The sequence below is a fragment of the Canis lupus genome, chromosome 29 (genome assembly GCF_048164855.1).
Source record: "Canis lupus baileyi chromosome 29, mCanLup2.hap1, whole genome shotgun sequence".
Classification (NCBI taxonomy): domain Eukaryota; kingdom Metazoa; phylum Chordata; class Mammalia; order Carnivora; family Canidae; genus Canis; species Canis lupus.
Genome location: NC_132866.1, coordinates 19,595,458 through 19,615,493, shown reverse-complemented (window position 1 = coordinate 19,615,493; position 20,036 = coordinate 19,595,458). Strand labels below are relative to the sequence as shown.

At 37.9% G+C, this 20,036-nt stretch overlaps 1 protein-coding gene and 1 long non-coding RNA gene across 4 annotated transcripts in view; one reads left to right on the top strand and one right to left on the bottom strand.

Annotated features, from left to right (window-relative positions):
• Positions 1–4,940: 4,940 nt before the first annotated feature.
• SMNDC1 (survival motor neuron domain containing 1) lies at positions 4,941–16,511 on the bottom strand. 3 transcript variants are annotated; one of them, XM_072805364.1, is made up of 7 exons: positions 16,303–16,507; positions 14,962–15,081; positions 12,087–12,274; positions 9,975–10,117; positions 9,228–9,389; positions 6,852–7,005; positions 4,941–6,205 (listed from the first exon to the last, which is right to left on the bottom strand). In XM_072805364.1, the coding sequence occupies exons 3-7, from the start codon at positions 12,087–12,089 to the stop codon at positions 6,068–6,070; spliced, it is 600 nt and encodes a 199-aa protein (XP_072661465.1). In that variant the 5' UTR covers positions 12,090–12,274; positions 14,962–15,081; positions 16,303–16,507; the 3' UTR covers positions 4,941–6,067. The 3 variants fall into 3 exon arrangements, with proteins under 3 accessions (XP_072661465.1, XP_072661464.1, XP_072661463.1); XM_072805363.1 differs by lacking the exon at positions 12,087–12,274 and having other exon boundaries at positions 16,303–16,511; XM_072805362.1 differs by lacking the exons at positions 12,087–12,274; positions 16,303–16,507 and adding an exon at positions 15,760–15,999.
• LOC140620885 (uncharacterized) overlaps positions 16,165–20,036 on the top strand; it is a 39,800-nt gene continuing 35,928 nt past the window's right edge. The window contains exon 1 of the long non-coding RNA XR_012020613.1: positions 16,165–16,677. This is a non-coding gene — a long non-coding RNA (uncharacterized lncRNA). The remainder of the gene's footprint in view (positions 16,678–20,036) is intronic.

The window sequence follows — 20,036 nt, the reverse complement described above, 5'->3', positions numbered from 1 at the left end:
TTCCTCCTGAAAAGTTGTTACAAATACTACCTCTATCTTGAAAGGTTGTAAGGATTAAAACCGATACTTGTAAATCCCCACACATACTCAATCTAGGAGTTTGTAGCACCAGAAGAAAAATAAGAGGTATGTACTTCTCTACTTTCTGATGAATGCAACCTTCTAATTTCATCCTAATCTTGAATTTTAGTTATTCTGACTCTGGGTCTTGCAGAAAAAAAGACTATTTCTAATAAATAAAATGGTTCATTTTCACAGAATTCCATGACAGGTTATACTTTGTAAGAAGTCAATTTTGATGTCCTATAGAATTTTTTAAATAAAGACTTTATAAGACTGATGTATCAGCGGTTTTAGTGATTACCTGGTCCTTCTAAAAAAGACGACTAACTTGAGCTTGAGTCTATTAAACACTAGTAGTAATAACTTCATAATGCCCTAGTTAATATTTAGTGTTCGCCTTGCCAAGAAAAACTCTTGGCCCATATACTACATCTAATGGTAAACTGGTTTTCTTGTGGAATACATCTAGATTCTTCCAAAAAATAAGTGCAGTTCAGAATACACATACTGGCTGGCAACTTCACTTCTTGGTTCTGTTTTACCTTTCTGTACCATCATAAATTATTAGGGGAAACGGCTTAGATGAAACTCTTTTAAAGTACTGCCAACTAACTTCCTATCATTTTGAAATTTTTTCTATTTCCTCAAGCTCTTAGCTTTGTTACGGAGAAATGCTTAAAGTCTTTATTTGCTAGGGCAATAACTAGGATATTTCTCTCATATTTTTGCACCAGAGTACCAAACAGTATTGTAGAAACATAAAATCCATAACATAGCTCTAAAATGTGTATTAAAAATACAAATTTAAGAAGCCAGTTGCTTCTAAATTATCTTTTATCACATTCTGAAAGCTATGTCAACTAAACCTGACCATTCTTTTGGGGGGAAAATCCTAGCGAAAGAACCGAAGGGATACTTACTCCTTCCTGTATACTTCTGAGCAATGAACAATTGGACAATTACCATCTATTAAAGACTAGCCTAGCTGCAGGTCTCAGGCTTCAACTCTAGTTTTCTCAGGATATAGAGTCAAGTGTCCTCCAAGCCTGAATTCTTTGTTTCTCTGGTCAGAAATGCACTGCATCTTGCTAAAGTGAGTACAGGGCTTGAAAGGGGGAAAAAGCAAAAGCATATCAGTTTCACCAAGAAAGGTAAATCATGAGCCAGGAAAATAATAAACATAACTTTGGGCCTCATATTGAGAAAGTAACTCTTCAAACCAAAAGCAATCATTTCTCTTAATGCATTTAACTATGGCTTCTTTAGCTGCGATCTTAAAGTAACTGGGAAAAGCCAATTACAACTTTAATAATTTCAGTAAGTCTGTGTTGGTTTCATAAAAGTGAATTGGTGAAGTACCTGATGTAAGTAAAGTATCAGTTTTTATTTTCTGAGAACTGAAAAAGGACTATCCAAAATTTGGTATTTTTAGTTAGCTCAGCTGTCAACTACCACAAGCCCAATAGTATTCTCAGATCTGCTTTACCCCACTCAAGGCCATGAAAGAACCACCTGTATATATACATAAGCTGAAAGGTAAAAAAGGCAATTGAATAACCTCACAGAACTCTTTAACACCTTCATCTTATGTTTTCTTTTTCTTTCTGTTGGTTGGGCCAAGACAAATTCTTAGAATGCCAATGTTGGTCTCTGCATCTCTTAAGGTATTTAAAAATGTATCTATACATAAAAATCATAGTATAAGGGGATTCAATTACTTATTTTTGTTTAAACTATGGTATTACCTGTTCTATTGCCTATGTTCTTCCTCTCCACTGTAGTAAAAATTCAGTTTAACTCGCAACTCAAAAATCCTAGATATAAAGAATGTTTACATTTACTGTTGAACAGGTAAATTACCATTTATACTAACTGGTTGCTTCATAGTATAATACACATAATACAATTCAGCAGATAGTATGGAACTCTTTCAAGATTTTAACAAATAAAAGACCTTTTTGATTTTAAGGGTTTTTAACCTTCTTCAGTCTTTCAGTTAATGTCCAAGTTGAAGCAAAAAGCCAAACCAAAGCTTTAAAAAATTTTTGGCTAAATTTGCACAAGCAATAGATTTTTCACCTTTTATAATTACAACCTACAAACATTTAAAAAAATTATGATTTTCGTTTATCAGATGGTTTTCCCTTGCTATTTCTTTAAAAAAAAAAAAACAGGGATCCCTGGGTGGCGCAACGGTTTAGCGCCTGCCTTTGGCCCAGGGCGCGATCCTGGAGACCCGGGATCGAATCCCATATCGGGCTCCTGGTGCATGGAGCCTGCTTCTCCCTCTGCCTATGTCTCCGCCTCTCTCTCTCTTTCTCTGTGACTATCATAAATAAATAAAAATTTAAAAAAAAAAAAAAAAAAAAAAAACATTTGAGAGAGCACACAATGGGATGTGGGGAGGCAGGGAGAGGACAGAGGGAGAGGGAAAAGAATCTCAAGCAGACTACTTGCTGTGTGGAGCCCCATGCAGGGCTCAATCTCAACCCTGAGATCATGGCCTGAGCCACTCAGGCATCCCTTCCCCTATTTTAAAGGCAGATACACTCAGCATTAAAACCGCATTGTAGGGATCCCTGGGTGGCTCAGCAGTTTAGCGCCACCTTCGGCCCAGGGCGTGATCCTGGAGTCCTGGAATCAAGTCCCACAAGGGGCTCCCTGAGTGGAGCCTGCTTCTCCCTCTGTGTCTGTCTCTTTCTGTTTCCCTCATGAATAAATAACTAAAATCTTAAAAAAAAAAAAAAAACTGCATTGTAATGGAAACATACCCACATGCACCTATGTACATGCACACCCTTCACTGTGACAAAGCATTTTAAGTAGTTATGATAAACAGATGCACTTCATTTTGGTTTGATGCCTAATCTTGATAATTGGCTTAAAAAAAACTGCTCGTTAGGAATTATTCCTTCCCAAAGGAATAATTCTACTTCCCAAACTACTTCCCAAGTAGTTTGAAAAATCACTTTTTTACATTTAACCTAAAACATGGTTCTAGACTGGGGATGCACATCAGAATCTGTGATATTTGTCCAAAACAGACATACTTTGGCTTAAATAGGTCTGGAATAAGACCCAGATCTAGGAATTCGTCTTTAAGCAAGCATTAAGAGTAACTTTTATTATAACCTGTACACCCTTCCCATCCGAGACATACCCTAACATATTCTAATATAAAAATTTAAATTTCTACTAGCATGTACTTAATATGTAACTTTGGTAACTTGACAGTTCAAGAATGCATTTATAGCGGCTTCAAACTATAAAGAATGGGCATTATCCATTATTATGTGAATTGTCATTAAGTTTTAAGGAAACAGTTATTCATCATTACCACCTGCACAGTAAACAGCAAACACTTCTGCAATGTTTACTGTGTCAGGTATTCTAAGCACTTTACACATATGAACTCACTCATGCTTATAACCTAATGAAACAGGTATTTTCATTCTACAGCTGAGAAATTTAAGACAAAGAGGAGTTATGCACACAGGTAAAAATGAGGGGCCAGGATTCAGTCTGGCTCCTGAGTCCTTGCTCTTCAATATGGCCTTCCTACATGTTAATTTTTAAAAAATTTATCTGTGATACTAAAATTTAAAATGTAATTATTTTGGAGGCATTGGGACTGTTCTTCTCTTGAAATGGTCAATAGCAAAAGTATCAAGTTTTGAGATCCATGCAACCAAAGCTACTGAAGAGCTGTCCATGACTAATGGTTCATTCAGTGAGTTTCAGGGCTTCAAGACTCCCTTCCCTTTTTAGACAGGGAAACTATATTTTTGTAACAGAGCTTCATAAGACAAAGTGTTGTATTTGGTTTCAGAGTACTGAACTTAGCTACCTTCATTTGTAAAAAATATCACAGGTATCATGCCTCTCATTAAAGAGATAGGTGCTCCATCCCCCAGGAATCCTTTCAGTTTAGTCCAGAAACAATCATTATTCTTGACACTAGGACTCTTCAAAGGGCCACATCTGTGTCTTTGACCCCAAAACTCCTGATCTCCTGCTACATACTTTTAAAAAAATGTTTTATATAGTATGGTCACCGTTACTCCTTTTCTCTCTCCTGCAAAGCCCCTCTAGGAAAATTCATGTGCAGAGAGGATGGCCCTTGGGTCAAAGGAGATACAAGTCTCAACACAACACAACACTCTTGCCTATACAAATAACAGGTAAATTACTATTCCAACAAACATACCAAGGTGATCTCACCAAAAAACATTCTAAGTGGTCATACAATTGTACCAAATTTCTTTCCAAGTGCTTCTGAATTTAAAGGGTTTCTTTGTAATTCTTCAAAGATACATTATTAGTTAAGAAATGTGTTATACTGGTAATGAAAACAGTGTATTTTTAAGAGTTCTTCAGTCTCAAAAAAAAAAAAAAAGAGTTCTTCAGTCTCAGTAGCCCTTTTCTGCTATAATTTGTACCTTGTATCTAAAAAGACTTCCTCTTTCACTTTGTCACACGCTCTACCTTGTGGCCATAAATTATAGGAAGGAAAACAGTGGTCCTCCTGGGTTGGGAGGGAGGTGAAGGGGCAAGATAAAGAATCCTACTCCTCATCTCTGTCCTCTTAAGTTTTAATTTGCCAAATATTTAAACGTCATTAACATTTTTATTTTCCTTTCCCCAAAAATGTACAAACATCTCTATACACAGCACAAGCCCTGAAAATAAAAATAGTTGTCCTTTTAGGATCCAATTTCTTAACTCTAAGGTAAGAAGTACATAAGGATTTATTGAAACCTTTATCACATACTCAATATTCTCTTCTGTGGAAATCATGAATGCAAGTACACTGAAGCTTAATCACCGTATCAGTGCTGCCAGCTAGGACTTCACCACCCTTCTGGTAACACACCCTGGAGATTTTAAGAACACTTTATTTAATAAAAGTTAAACATACAAAAACTGAAATTAACACATATCCTAAAAAAATCACCATCTTCCAGTAATAGGAAGATACTTTACTATGCATATATTTGGCTTAAACTCAACTCAGGATAACTGTGATGTTCACTTATACCAACAAATGCTGACAACTTGATCTAGTAAACAAAAATTACAAACCCAGCTACATGAACATAATATACAGGGAAATTATGGTCAGATTAATGCACAAGAAATACAAGAAATTTTTAATGATGAAACATTCAGTACTCTTGTTCATTAATTTAGCCTTGGTTTTTTTGTTTTTTTTTTTTACAAAAATAGTATCTACACTGTATACAGGGCTATACATCAGCTTTTTGTTTTCTTTTATAAACATTACACATCCAAAAAATGATACCACTACCATAAGGGAAAAAACACAGGAAAAGAGCAAACGTTAGAAACAAAACAAAAAACCCTTAGAAATGGTAGCTGGTCCTAAACATGGTTTCTTACATAAAATTAAAACTCAATGTAAAAATTTTAAGAGCTGGATCAATTTTAGAGATAGCCTAATGGGCTTAGAAAACAAATTATTTAAGGAAAAACCTCAAAACAAAGTTGCCATTTACAAATTAACCTATTTTTAGGCTTAATTTGCAACAGCTAGGTTTAAGTTGAAAACAAGAAAAAAAAAGGATCTCTTTAGCAGGTTGGTATTTTGCCTTGATGTTCCGGTGAATTGCTACAATATGTGGCAAGTTAAAAGCATCTGAAAATTCCAAGTTAGGACTTTACAAAAAGTAGATAACATCCATTAAGTAAGGGCCTGATATTAGGAAGATCAACAATTCATCTAAGTGCTGTATTTATGCAGCATCTATCTAGAAAAGTTGCTTTATTCAACAAACTTTGAGGAAACTGTGGTAGTAGTAACGAAAAGTTAAATGAATAGCAGTTATCAAATGCAATTTCTTCAAGTTTCATTCTATTGAAGTCAAACAAGGACGACAATGGTATCTTCCTTACTCATCTAACAAATAATTTACCTTTAGAAAAATATAAGGATAAAAAGGTAAATGTAAAGCCCTGCAGAGATGAAATCCAACAGTTTTTCTGATTATTGAGGCATCAAATGCCTGACATTGTATTTAGAGGTATCTTGATATTGTGTCATAGGTTTATCAGCAATTCCACAAGTTCCTACTCCAACTTTGCCGGTTACACTCTCAGGTGAAGCAAAAATACTCCTCTTTACCTATTGGAAATGAAACAGAAACCATTCTGATTAGCTTTTTGGGGAAAAAAATTTCCAAAATACACTTAAGAAGTACAGTACATCAAGGGAACTGGAGTGCTCTCTTAAATAAAATCTGCCAGTGAGGCCTAGCACATAAAGCATGTTTACAAAGCAGGTACGGTTCATCACACTCCCTCTAAGTGATATGTAGGGTAGCATATAGTTTTTCAAATTGCAGTTTATTGAAGGGTAAAAAACCTAGATCTTTTGTAATTCCTGATATAAATTCTCTCATTCATAGTGTTTCTATTGCAGATAGACAATGGCTAATGGAGATATTCGCGCAATAAGCCAAATGGAAGATTGAAGAGGATTCTGAATTGAAGATCCGGTTATTTAAAGATTTATTTATTCATGAGATACAGAGACATAGGCAGGAGAAGCAGGCTCCCTGCGAGAAGCCTGATTGCAGGCCTTGATCCCTGGACTCCGGGATCACAACCTTAGCCAAAGGAAGACACTCAACCACTGAGCTACCCAGGTGCCTCTCAAGATCCAGTTATGTGTTTTTTTAAGCCTATGCACTTCCTTTTTCTTTTTAAAGTTACTTTAATGACAATTATACTTTTGAAATTTATGAAGTAAGATGAAAGGATTTACTAACCTGGCCTTTTTTGTTTTTAGAATAGGCTCTGTTGTTGAACTGTTGCCATTTAACCTTTTGGTCCTCTCTTTCCTGCTCAAGTTCTTTTATTCTCTGTGCTTTTTTCAAAGCTTTCTTCTTTTTATATTCACGCTGCTGGGCAATCATTTCTTTTCTGTGTGGATATAACAGCTAAATGTCAACTCTTAAGATTTAACAGATGATTTCCTTAGAAATGTTTAGCAGAATAAAAAACAAACAAATCCTGTAATAAGCTTACACATTACATGAATAGAAGCACCAACACCAACAATGTCAATCACCCAGTACTACTAAGAAATGTTACTTGAAATACATAGCATCCTTGGAAGCTTTCAAACCATATCTAATCTATTACCCATTCAAATCAAATTTATTTTTAAAGGTTTTATTTTACAGAAAAACTGAGTGTGTGCAAGTGGGGGAAGCAGCAGAGGGATAAGCAGACACTGCACTGAGGACATGGGGCTTAATCCCAGCACCCCAAGATCATGACCTGAGCCGAAATAAAGAGTTGGTTGCTCACTGACTGAGCCACCCCAGAGGCCCCTCAAATCAAATATTTAAACTATGACTTTTTGACATTTACATTGCTTTTGCCGGGTGCATTTTAGAAATGAGTTTTAACATTAATAGCTGTCTAAACCTTTATCCATTTCTAAATGGACAGTTAGCAAGTTTATTTATTTATTTTTAAAAGATTTTACTTATGTATTCATGAGAGTTATATATAGAGAGAAGCAGAGACACAGACAGAGGGAGAAGCAGGCTCCATGTAGGGAGCCTGACGCGGGACTTGATCCCAGGACTCCAGGATCACACCCTGGGCCGAAGGCAGGCGCCAAACCGCTAAGCCACCCAGGGATCCCCAAGTTAGCAAGTTTAATATGCTCCATTTAGAAAAAGTGTCTGAAGAGATGCAATGCAGATAAAACTATTTCATCTAGATACGAAGAACGCACCAGTATAAAGGGAATCACAACTTAAAATTCATAAAAACAAAAACTTGGTTTAATAAAAACAAAAAAAAACCTCTTCTATATAGGATTAGAGCCTAAAGCTTTCTCAGTAATTTCTGTTCAGTTTACATACTGACTTTCTCACCAAAAGAAGCATGAAGAAACGGATCTTTAAAAAAGAGGCAAGATGATCTAGATGCCTCTGTATCATATAACCACCACTAGGAAGCTAAGCGAGGCTTTTTTTTTTTAAACACTGATGTCAAAGACTACAAATTGACATGTTACATTATTGTTCTACAATCTGATTTTATCATTGGGATACTTAGGCGATATAATTTTCTGAAGTTCAAATATATTTATGTAACAACTTAGGTTTTACAAACCCTTGACAAATCCAAAAAAGAGAAAACTGTGGCAAATATGTGCAAGTTAACTAAAATATTGTTGATTCCACCTCTTAAGTACCGTTCAAACCATCCACTTCTCTTCCTGGGTTCAAGCCACCATCATCTCACTGGATCCCCACCAGTAGCTGCCTTCCCTCTGCTGTCAGTGATTATCTGAAAGCTCAACTATGATCACATCATATTATCCCTATTTGAAATGCATCAGTGGCTGTCAGGCTCTTTGTGATCTGGTCTTGACTTCTCAACCTCTTACCTCTTTTCTCTTGTCAAACTACCCACCTTCAAGCCCTAAGTTTTTACCACAGGAATTTGTTTCTGTTGCTTCTATGTTCTCACCGTTTTGTTTTTTAAAAGTAAACATTTGCTGAATCTTACTTCATGCCAAGAACTGTGCTACATGATTTATAAATGCTAGCATTTAATCCTTACAACCTACAATGTAGATACTGTCAACTTTGTTTTACAAATAAGGAAAAAAGTTAGCAGTTTGCCCAAGGTCATACTTTTAAGTTCATTCACTACCTCATTTTCTTCTCAAATCTGTTTCGATGTCATTTTCTCAAAGAAATTTGCCCTGATGACTAAAGTGCAATTTAGGTAACTCTTCTTTTTTCCCTTAAAGTACCTGTTATGTTCCCTTCATAACTTGTAGACTTTCCTATTAAAGTTCTCCTTTAATTTTGTATTTTGTTCTCTAGACTATAAACTCAATCAGGACAAGGCACAAGCTTTGGTAGTCACTGTGATGGAACCCCAACACCTGATTTGGTGAGAGGTACACATAGTATCTTCTTAATAAATATACTGAATGCCTAAGTGGACCTAGGTATTCACATACAGGGTTGACCCTGTACTACTAATCTTCAAAATAATGGTAAAGAGTATTATAACCTTTTTACCCTAATTTAGCCTGCATGGATACTATGGACTACCTCAACTACCAAAATGGGGAAGATTACACTTAAACTGCTAACATCAAAATCACTTACTTTGACATGGGTTTGTTGCCACTGTCCTCCTTTGCCTTCCTTCCTTCTTCTACAGGCTTGAGGTTCAACAGTGGGGTCACTTCAGCATTGCCGTAGCCAGCAAAGGTGATTGCAGCAGTGCCGTTTTCTTCATCTATCTCCTCGATCTCCGCTTCATAACACCTGTAAAGATATCATGACTGTAAGCAGGTGAGTAAAGGTTTAGTACTCAGCCTATTAAGACTTACACTGCAGTGCTTCAACTATTATACGTGTCTCAAATGGGACTTCTGCTATCAGTTGGCTTTTTGGTAAAGATAATACAAGAGTGGTTGGAGTTAGCCATCTACTATCAAAAAAGGCAGTTGTAATCAAAATATTGTCAGGAAAGTCTCTTACATATCTATTAAATGTGCTCTGGTTGATCTCTGTGAGAAAAGATATTTTTTATAGGAATAATTTCAGTGTACGTGCTTCACCTAAATCCTAAGATAGCCAACCATTCACTCAGTTTTCAATTTGAGAAAAAAATTTTAGATTAGTAAAGCCATCCATTCATTTTCCTCTAGGATCCAAGTCCTTCAACTGCCCCAAAATGTAATCTAAAGCTAAAAACTAAACTGTATTAGTGGTAACCACCCAAGAGTCAAATTGGCTCTACATATTGTCTACATAGAAAGATTAATAGGGTAGTTTAAACTGAATAAAAACTTCTTACCATTGCATTTTATTATTTCATGTTATAGTTAGAGTTTTTTCTACACTTACTGTCCGTCTTCACTCCAGATTGCCATACACTTGTCTCCTACTTTCCATGAATGAGTGGGCTGAGTAGATGCAAAACTGTCTGAACTTGCAAGAGTTTCAGAAGGTTGAGTTGACAGAAGGTCTTTGGTTAGTTCTATAACTTCCTAAAAAGAAAAAAAACAAAAGCCATAACATTATTTTTATAATTCGCTTATCACCTACTTTCAACAGGTTTTCAGTTTTTGAGGATGATAGCTCTCACACCATTTAGCAGATTAAGTACACTACACATATTTATTTGTAATTCATATCAATACTGTGATGTAGGTTACTATGATTATCCTCACAGAGAAATTAAGATACAATTTATTTTTACAGTGGTGGAACTAGGATTCAAACAGTTGCCTTTCAACTTAAACTTAATTAACCTCAAATACTAATTTAAAAAGGTAGACTTGAGCTTATACCATGCATTGTTTCCCTTTTCATGTTAAGCTCTACACCCAGTATGGGGCTTGCACTCCCAATCCTGAAACCAAAAGTCACATGCTCTACTGACTGAGCCAGCAAGGCGCCTCTACCATGCATTATTTCTAAGTACCTGTTTTAGCTACACAGATCTAATATTAGAAATAGTCAATTATGAGGGACTGAACTGGGTTCAAGTTCACTTTTATCTCATATCTTTGTCAAAAATATTTCATGCATCTGGACTGTTTTATGGGGCATTACTTGGCAGTATTAACTCTCTAGCCAATATGTTCTCCCCACCCCTATCAAAAACAAAACAAAACAAAATAAAACCCAAATCACTTGAAGCAGCCTTATTAGTAATAAAAATGTTCCTCATACATATTTCTACTAAAATACTATAGGCACATATAAAAAGCCAGTAGTCTTTATTCATTTATTATAAAACTTACCCCATCCAGGTAAGCAGATTACCAGGTTAGATTTAAAATATTCTAAAAGGCACATTAGCACGGCTCCATTTAAAATGAAAAAAATAAAAGAAATGTAACACACAGACAGGCAATACCTTACTGTGTGGCAAGTATTTTTTCTATTTCAAGCTTACACTTATTGACTTCATTCAAGAGTGTTTGGTAGGGTTGGTTAAAATTTAAGATAACAGTTCAAATTGATAAACTGTGCCACCTATCTGCCGTATTTTTATTCTAATGAAGACCTATGTTATGCATCACCTTATCTGATTTAAGAACCTGCATACCTCTTCCCTCATTGTTGCATATCAAATACCTTAAAATATCACACTGTTTGGAAGAAAATATAGCAAAGTTAAGCTCTATACTGAGTTTCTTATGGCTCCATTGAAGTTTTCTAATAGTTCTGGTTCAGTAACCAAAAAGATATACATTCCACCCCTCTCTTAAAGATTCTATATCTTCATGGATATTTCTGAAAAACTAATAGTTGAGCAAAAAACAAAAAACAAAAACAAAAAACAAAAAGGCAAGCCCTGGGAGAAAGGCCAGTTTTGTGAATTAAAAAAAAACAACAAAAACCTAGACTAACTCAGATTTGAGTTAAAAATTTAGTAGAGTAGTATCTTCAATGAGATTTTATTAGGTGACAAAGAGCCATTTAAGTATCTTTTAACTAGACAATCCTTTGCAAATAAAGCAAAGAACTTCCAAATAAATAGATCATGTACTATGCAAAGTAAATTATCCAGTCTTGTTTTTAACCAACTACTATCCAAGAATCTAATCCAGTAAGCCTGACTCAAGAGCCCATACAATCCCTATCATTTAAATAACACCATTTAACTAAAGCAAAACATGATTCCTGCCATTTGTAGGTTTCAGATTTAGAACTCTACCTCTCTTAGCATAGAACTACTTGCCATTTTATTTTCATAAGGAAATGTATTTTCACCAAAGGCTTCTGAAAAGCTGTGCATGTTACAATTTTCAGAGCCCTGCACTGTGACACTTTAAAAAAAAAAAATCCAAAGCACTTATCCCTAGTTGTCCTTTCATTTTGCCATGTTTCACATATCCCTCCCAACAAACTATGACGACACTTCTCAATGTTTTCTTTACATGTGCATATGGACCAAAGTATTAGAGAAACTATTTTATGTATGAGGGGGTTCTTAAAGGTACATACCATTAATTACTTTTCCTCCCCCAAGTCTGAGTTCTGAAACTGCTCCTTCATCGACAGATGGGCAGCAGTTACAGTAATCGGCAATTCCAGGAAGCATCAGATGTTGTGATCTACATATCAGCAGGTCAAAGGGTGCACTCAAGCACTCTGCTTACTGAAGGAAGGCGTTTCGGGGATGCAGAGAGCCACTGTAATATATGAGACAAGTGACTTGACCCCTGCCTCCTTTAGAACCAGTTTATTCAGCAAAACAGCCTAATAAATTGACTATTTTTGTGATTATCACAGACTGCCTGGGGAGCTAGTCAGGTAGCTAGCCTAGATTTTTACTACACCCACTTTTTTAAGTGAAAAAAAAAAAAAAAAAAAAAAGGCAATTAGGACCTCAGTAGGTTAACGTGCTGCCTGCTGAGTAACTTTACTCTATATGAAAGACAGTACATAAAAAGATAAACATGGAAGCCTTACTGGCAAAATGAAGTCACTGAAAAAAACGCAGAAAAGCATTTTGTCATAAATGAAAGGGCAAACAGTCATAACCAAGGTAAAGACACTCCACTAGAGGAACACAAAATAAAGGAGGCCACAAACTCAGTCATCAGTCTGAACAACTTTTCAGCAAATATAAAAGGCAGAATTAAATATCAAAGGCATGAGGTATATCCCAGAAAACAGGAGAGGAAAAAAAAAAAAAAAAGGGAAAACTATTTTTTTAGAAATCCACGACAAAACAGGAGCTGTAACTGTAATCAATGGAGATGACAATTACTAGGTGGAAGCAGATATCCAAACACTTTTCAGACTTTATCTAATCGTCAATGATCCCTTCTACCTTTGAGTAATTTTCAGTTCAAAACAGACCTCTATCTAGCAAACTGTAATGAAAAAATTTTCATAACAAGAGAAAAAAAAACCGTGATCAAAATTGGTCAGGAAAAACATTCTGTAGTATTATCATCTGAAGTTTTAGAACTTAAGCTTCTATATCCTGGGCTATCCAAGGTGGTAGTCACAAGTGGCTACTTGAATAATATAAAATATCCAGTTCTTCAGCTACCCTAGCCATATTTCAAATATTCAGTGGTCTCTAGTGGCTACAGTACTACAAACTAGATATGCAACATCAGTGCTGTTCTAAATGGTTATAGAAAAAGGATATTTTAAAGATAAATGACCCCCAGGTCATTATTAAGTGAACCCTAAGTAAGCCACTTACGTGCTTACTATAATGCCTACCACGACAGTCTCTCTCCCTACGATACTTCCACCAGAGATCATGTCACAGTAAGGCAATTTGCCTAGACTACTGAGAGTTTATTAAATATTAGAAATATTTTAAAAAACCCACTTCACAATAATATTGTTTAATCTTTATTCCTAAATTCCCCTCCACCAGTTCCACACATATCCCTCTTCCAACAACTGCCCAGGAAGCAAAATACACAATATCAACAATGTTTTATTTTCTTCAAAGAAAAAAAAAGGACCACTTTTAAGCTGGTAAGTGATACATTCCAGGATCTCTCTTTGAGGTAGGCAGAACGTTGCCCTGGAAGTGGGAGAAACTGCTCCCAAAACATCTTTTGTATTGACTAGCACTCTCACATTCACTGGCCTGACTTCTAAATACTGAAGAGGGATCCTGTTTTCTGTGTTTTTAAAAACTATATATTACTGCAACCTTAGGCATGTTTATCCTAAATCCATAATTTGAACCTAAAAATTTTCAACTCATTTTAATTATGCCCAGATAAACTTTTTCAAAGTCCTGTATTTGGACCCCATTTCAAAGAAGTTTCATTTATTTTCAGTTCTGATATCCCTAAAATATTCATTTTCATGGGCAAGAGAATGATAAAAGGAGGAAAAGGATTTAGATAGGATAAAGATGATTCTAGTTTTGTACTGAATCAGTAAAGGAAGATCATCTAGTAAAAAAACATCTTTTAAAACTTTCAAAAAAAAAAATCAGGTTCAAAATTTTATTCTCAAATTTTTAAAAATAAAGTTCTATACATATGCATGTGTATATATACACACATAGGATTTTCACTAATCAACCTAATGTTCTGAGAAACAATAGATATTTACTATAATGATTTTCATTTTGTCTTGAAACCCCAGTGCAGGTTTTCAAAAGCCAAGTTTTATTCCTACTGAACTTTCCCATGACAGACAAAACAGATCTTTCCACATCCACTCAATTTCAACAAGTATCAACAACTACACTGTAAAATCTAGCCTTAAATTCAAACATTATGTAACATTTATGCAGAAACCAAGTATCTCTTTAGATATTCTTATGTTTTCAATACAAGTTGTTTACCTGCTAGCTTTGAAACACACACACACATTCTCATTTCTGTTTCAAAGAATCTTGTAACATTAAAAAGAATCTTAATCAGGTTACATTTTTCTCATTGTTTTTTATCATTTATAAAACGCTTCCACATTCTTTTAATTCCAGTATAGTTAACATTTTTTAAATTCCTCATATTTTTCTTTTAGTTACCTTTTGAACTAAATTTCCTTTGCCAGATCTTTAAAAATAAAAGCATTTTCTACTGTAAAGTTAAATGTACCTCTTCTCTAAAAGGTTTGACAAAATTCTAAAACCAACTCTTTTAAGTTAAATCAACACACAAGATTTACATAACAGAACAACGCTTTACTCATTTTGAGGTCTGTAACAGAGGAAGCAACCCTACTTCTATGAGCCATAAATGCCTATGTACATACACACATGTACACACAAGGGAGAGTAGGAGAGGAAATATCCCCCTCCAAATGGTGCTTTGGATTCTAAGTAATAAGATCATTTGAAAAAGAATAGTTTTTCCAAGCAATGTAACTATTAGTGTCCTCTTATACTTACCTGTAAGTCTTTCTTTAATTTTAGCAAATCTTCATTTTCTCCATTTCCAGACAATGCAGCTTCAACTTGCTGGAGTTGAGCTTTGTAGCTTGCCAACTGCTTTGCTAGATCTTCTGACATCTGGGGAAAATAAAAGAGTAAGATCATGAAAACTGAACCAAAAGCACCATAAAAAAAATAATAATAATTTCCCTGTCTGCCTGCCTTCATCCTTACCAGTTTTGCTCCTCAATGTAATTCATTGTTGCAGCTTAACTTATTACCATTACCTTTACTCTTAATTATGAGAAGAGCTGGGAGTCAAACCCAAGCTTCAGGGCAATGGATTCCACAGTTTATAAACACGTCCAATAAATTCCACACAGAAACAGAAAACAAGAGCTAAGACAAAAGGGAGAAGGATAATTTCCAATTTTCTTTAAACTTCTGTAACAGGGAGGACACTCTATTTGGCTCTTTTATGTTTGTTTGTTTGGTGTTACAGCTTTACCAAAAAAAAAAAAAAGAAAAAGAAAAGAAAAAGAAAAAAAAAAGCACTAATCTGTTGAAGAGTGGAGACTTGATAAAGTGTTTTTAAGCACTCAATACTACATCCAAAACAAAACAGAAATGGCTTTTGGATTAACTACATAAATAATACTCCCTCCGTGAGATAGGAGTGTGTTTAGAACCTCTCTCCAGAGCAAAAAAATGTTTCACCCGGTCACTTAAATATCGCCGATGCAGCTCCTTCCCTAAAGAAACGGCACGAACACGGTCCCGCTTAGGCTTTCTAAGGAGCGTGCCTTTTTCACCCACCGGGCTCATTCTCCTCCGGAAAATACGACACGAGAATCCCTTCTCGGTGCATAAAGCAATCACGCGGGGTTTCCGAGGACCCTTGCCTTCCAGTTCCCGTCCAGCACAGCCTGGAATCTGGAAGGGCTCCAAAGGGGCGAGAGCAAGCCCGCCACAACCGCTCGAGGACTTCAGACCTCCAAATCCAAACACAAGCTCCAGGGAAACCGAAAACACAACCGGAGCGGCCCCCGGCGGCGCCGGAGCCTCCTACCCGCAAGGCGCCCCGCAGGAAGGCTGAGGGCGTCCTCCGGAGGCCTCCCGCGTCCCCACCCCACCCGACCGGCTCCCCGCTTGGCCCCCGTCGCCGCCGCCGCACGCAGCTCCCAGCCCGGCCCAGCCCGGCCCAACCCCGGGTGGGAGGGGGGCCGGGCCCCTGGGATTCTAGCCGGCTGCCCAAGCCTCTCCGGCGCGGCCCGCCCGCTCCCCGGCCTCAGGCCTCTGCTCCGACCCGAGGCCCAGGCCCGGCGAGGCCCTGCTCTCTTCCCTCATCGGCTTCGTTACCTTGGGTGGGGCTGGGGGCAGGGCGCAGGAGAGGGTCGGGGCAAAGGAGCCCAGTGGTGGTGGCGGCGGCGACGGCGGCGGCAGCAGCAGGAAAAAAAAAAAAAATCTCCGCGGCAACAACAAGGCGACTCGGTCTGAAAAGGAAGAACTTGGTCAGCGACGAGGGGGAGGGGAAAAAGCCGGGCACTAGAAGGAGGAAAAGACAGAACGGATCAAGCCTCGCGAGAGGTTAAAAGCCTCGCGAGACGTCACCTCCTCACGTGATTCCCAGCTTTCTCTGCGCCGCCCACCTTTACTCGCGTTAGAGACGCGGAGTGGGCGGAGCTTCGCAGAAAGGAAATGGCGTAGCTTGGCTGCGCCAGGCGCCGGATGTAGGTTTGTCTCATCCTAATTTCTGCTGCGCGTGCAGAGTCCTTGGCTCATTTAGGAGTAGGTACCGGTGCGCCCTTCCTGAAGTTCCCGAGAGGATAATCGCGTGTGCCTTCTTAGACGAGTGGTGCTGGGAGGTGGGAGGGACGGAGTTTAGCGCAGCGTGCATGGTGGCGGTTGGGTCGCAAAGTGTGGTCCCCGCAACCTCCGCATCGTGTCTGGTAACTTATTACGAGCGCGGAGTCTCAGCGCCCGCCCCAGACTTCCTGAATCAGAAATCCGAGGGGTCTCAGCAGCCTGTTTTAACAAGCGCTCCAGGTGATACCAGCGTCCGCTCAAGCCTCAGAGCCATCGCATTATATGATAATAAGGCTCAGTAACAACAAAAAGCTAATTAAGTTGTGGCAGGACCTATTGGAGAGAAGGTTGATTGATTTAAAACCTATTTTGTTTGAACTGACTTGCTTTTAATAGATTACATAGGGGGACGCAAGGGTGGCTCAGCGGCTGGGCGTCTGCCTTCAGCCCAGGGCGTGATCCTGGAGTCCCGGGATCGAGTCCCGCGTCGGGCTCCCTGCATGGAGCCTGCTTCTCCCTCTGCCTGTGTCTCTGCCTCTCTCTCTCTCTCTCTCTCTTGAATGAGTAAATAAATAAATAATGTAGGTTAATCTCGCGGGATAGGGGGCAATCTCCCAAGTTCTTGTCTTTTTTTAATAATAGATTTATTTTTTATTGGTGTTCAATTTGCCAACATACAGAATAACACCCAGTGCTCATCCCGTCAAGTGCCCCCCTCAGTGCCCCCCACCCAGTCACCCCACCCCCCGCCCTCCTCCCCTTCCACCACCCCTAGTTCAAGTTCTTGTCTTGAATGGTAAGCAGAGTGATGTATTTTCATTTTTGTTTAAAAAGAAACATGTTTGTAATAATACATATTTTTTCTATACACATAAACCTATCTAGGGATTCGGAGTAGAAGCCAAATGTTATCTTTTTTTTTTTTTTAAGATTTTATTTATTTATTCATGAGAGAGAGGCAGAGACACAGGCAGAGGGAGAAGCAGGCTCCATGCAGGGAGCCCGACGTGGGACTCGCTCCCGGGACTCCAGGATCACGCCCTGCCCCGAAGGCAGGCGCTAAACCGCTGAGCCACCCAGGGGTCCCCTAAGCCAAATGTTTTCACTGATTATCTTTTTCACTTTACCCTTTCTAAATTTTTACCCTTACGTATACTATTTTTTCCAATTAAAAATCTAAGAATCTTGGGAGACAGGCTTTATGAATGCTAGAAAGAACCTCTGGGGGCTGGGGGCTGTTGCTGGACCCTTAAGAAAGCCCTCCTCAGATGGGCTCTTTTGGACTGGGACATCTTGCTCTAGCGCCTTCTTGCTTCTTTGAAGGGGCCTTCCCTTTTCTTCTCTACAGACACCTATCCCTTTTACTGAGATATTTAATAGAGATGGAAACTAGGTTTGTGATAACCGGGGTGGCAATTTGGAAGAATTGGAGATGCTGCAGGGGGCAGTAGTGTGTAGCTAGAATTAAGAGGGAAGACCGCTGAGAAAGGATATACTTCCTTAACACAGTGGAAATTGGTTTCAAATATAATGTAGTTTGTAACAATTGCTCTTATTCTAATTCTAATTGTGTATTTGAAGAACTAATGCCGGAAGGATCTTCCTTGAATATAAAGTAAACTTTGCAGTTGTGTAAAAATCTTTAAGAGAACCTTTTTTTTCTTTTCTAAGCTTTACTTAAGTAATCTCTACACACTGTGAGGCTGAACTCATGATCCTGAGATCGAGAACTGCATGTTCTTCTGACTGAGCCAGCCAGGCACCCCTCAAATAAGAGAACTCTAGTGAACCCTCTCCAGATCAGAAAATAGGAGAATATTTATTATAAGCTCCTGTATGAATTTATATATCATCTTGATAGCTTTTGTTTTCAGGATTGCTCTTAGTCTCTCACTATGTACAACATAGCTTATATTTGGTGGGAGAAAAACAATATAGTTTTAATTTTAGTTTTCATAAACAGATAACAGTTGTATGTACCAGGCGCCATTTTAAGCACTTGTACTCATTTGATTTACAGTAGCTCAATATGCTATTAGAGACAAAATTGGAGCAAGTGTGAAGTGACTAAGAGAGATACTTAAAGTAAGTGTTCAGACTTACTACCTCTATTGAAGTGTGAAAATCTACTTTGTGTCTAATTTTTCTGAAAACATTCTCATTCAAATTTGATCATGCTTATTCTTCAAAAAAAGCAGGTATCTAAAACCTCCAGTTCTTTAAACCTAGTATTTTATCGAAACCTGGTAGGTAAATAACATTTGAAGACTCCAAGTTGTCATACAATGTATGGCTATTTTACTAAAGAAAATAAAATATAGCAGCTGCCTTTGAAAATGTACCAACCCACTGCAAAGCACAAGAGTATGCAACAAATTATTGGTTAAATGAGACTACATTCTTTTTTTTATGATTTTATTTATATAAGAGAAAAAGAGTGTGCGAGTGGGTGGAAGGAAGAGCAGAGGGAGAGGGACAAGCAGACTCCACTGAGCATGGAGCCCTATGCTGGGCTTCATCCCAAGACCCTGAGGAGATCATGACCTGAGCTGAAATCAAGAGTCCGACGCTCAACTGACTGAGCTGCTCAGGTGCTCCAGGAGAGTGAATTCTTTAGCTTAGCTTTTATTGCATCCATTCCTGACTAAAAGTAGCCCCAGATTTCCCTACATTTTTTTTTTGCAATCTTGACAAATGCCTAAGATGATGAATTAGAGATGTGTACATAGTCATAACAACTGCTTGTGCCTTTGCCCTCTGGTCATAATAGCTGTTTTGAATGTTTGCATGTAGATTTGCTGCAGGGCAAGCTACTGGCTTTTCGTGCCTATTGTTTTTGTGTACAGTGCATTGAATATATACCCTGAGGTGATTCTTAGGTGGCATCATTCATTTAAAGATGACAGAAAAACACCTTAAATAGATGCTGACCAAACCAGGTTCTCATCAATCATAGCAATTCTGGTTTGTTCACTTAAATCTGCACTGCCTTGCTTATCTTAGGATATGCATTTTCAGCTATTCCTGTGTTTATGTGTACCACTAAAGAACAGAAAACATGCTACTAAAAAGAGAAAACAGAATTCCTTCAGTTTGAAAAAGATTATAACCTAGGGCTTGGGACGCCTGGGTGGCTCAGCAGTTGAGCGTCTACCTTCGGCTCAGGGCGTGATCCCGGAGTCCTGGAATGGAGTCCCACATTAGGCTCCCTGTGGGGATCCTGCTTCTCCCTCTGCCTATGTCTCTGTGTCTCTCATGAATAAATAAATAAAATCTTTTATTAAAAA

Excerpts from the sequence above, each read along its gene's own strand:
- SMNDC1 (XM_072805362.1), bottom strand. Across the intron at positions 10,118-14,961 it reads AATTAAAGAAAGACTTACAG|GAAGTTATAGAACTAACCAA; the intron begins GTAAGTATAAGA and ends TTTTCTTTTTAG. Across the intron at positions 6,206-6,851 it reads CTAAAAACAAAAAAGGCCAG|GTAAAGAGGAGTATTTTTGC; the intron begins GTTAGTAAATCC and ends CATTTCCAATAG.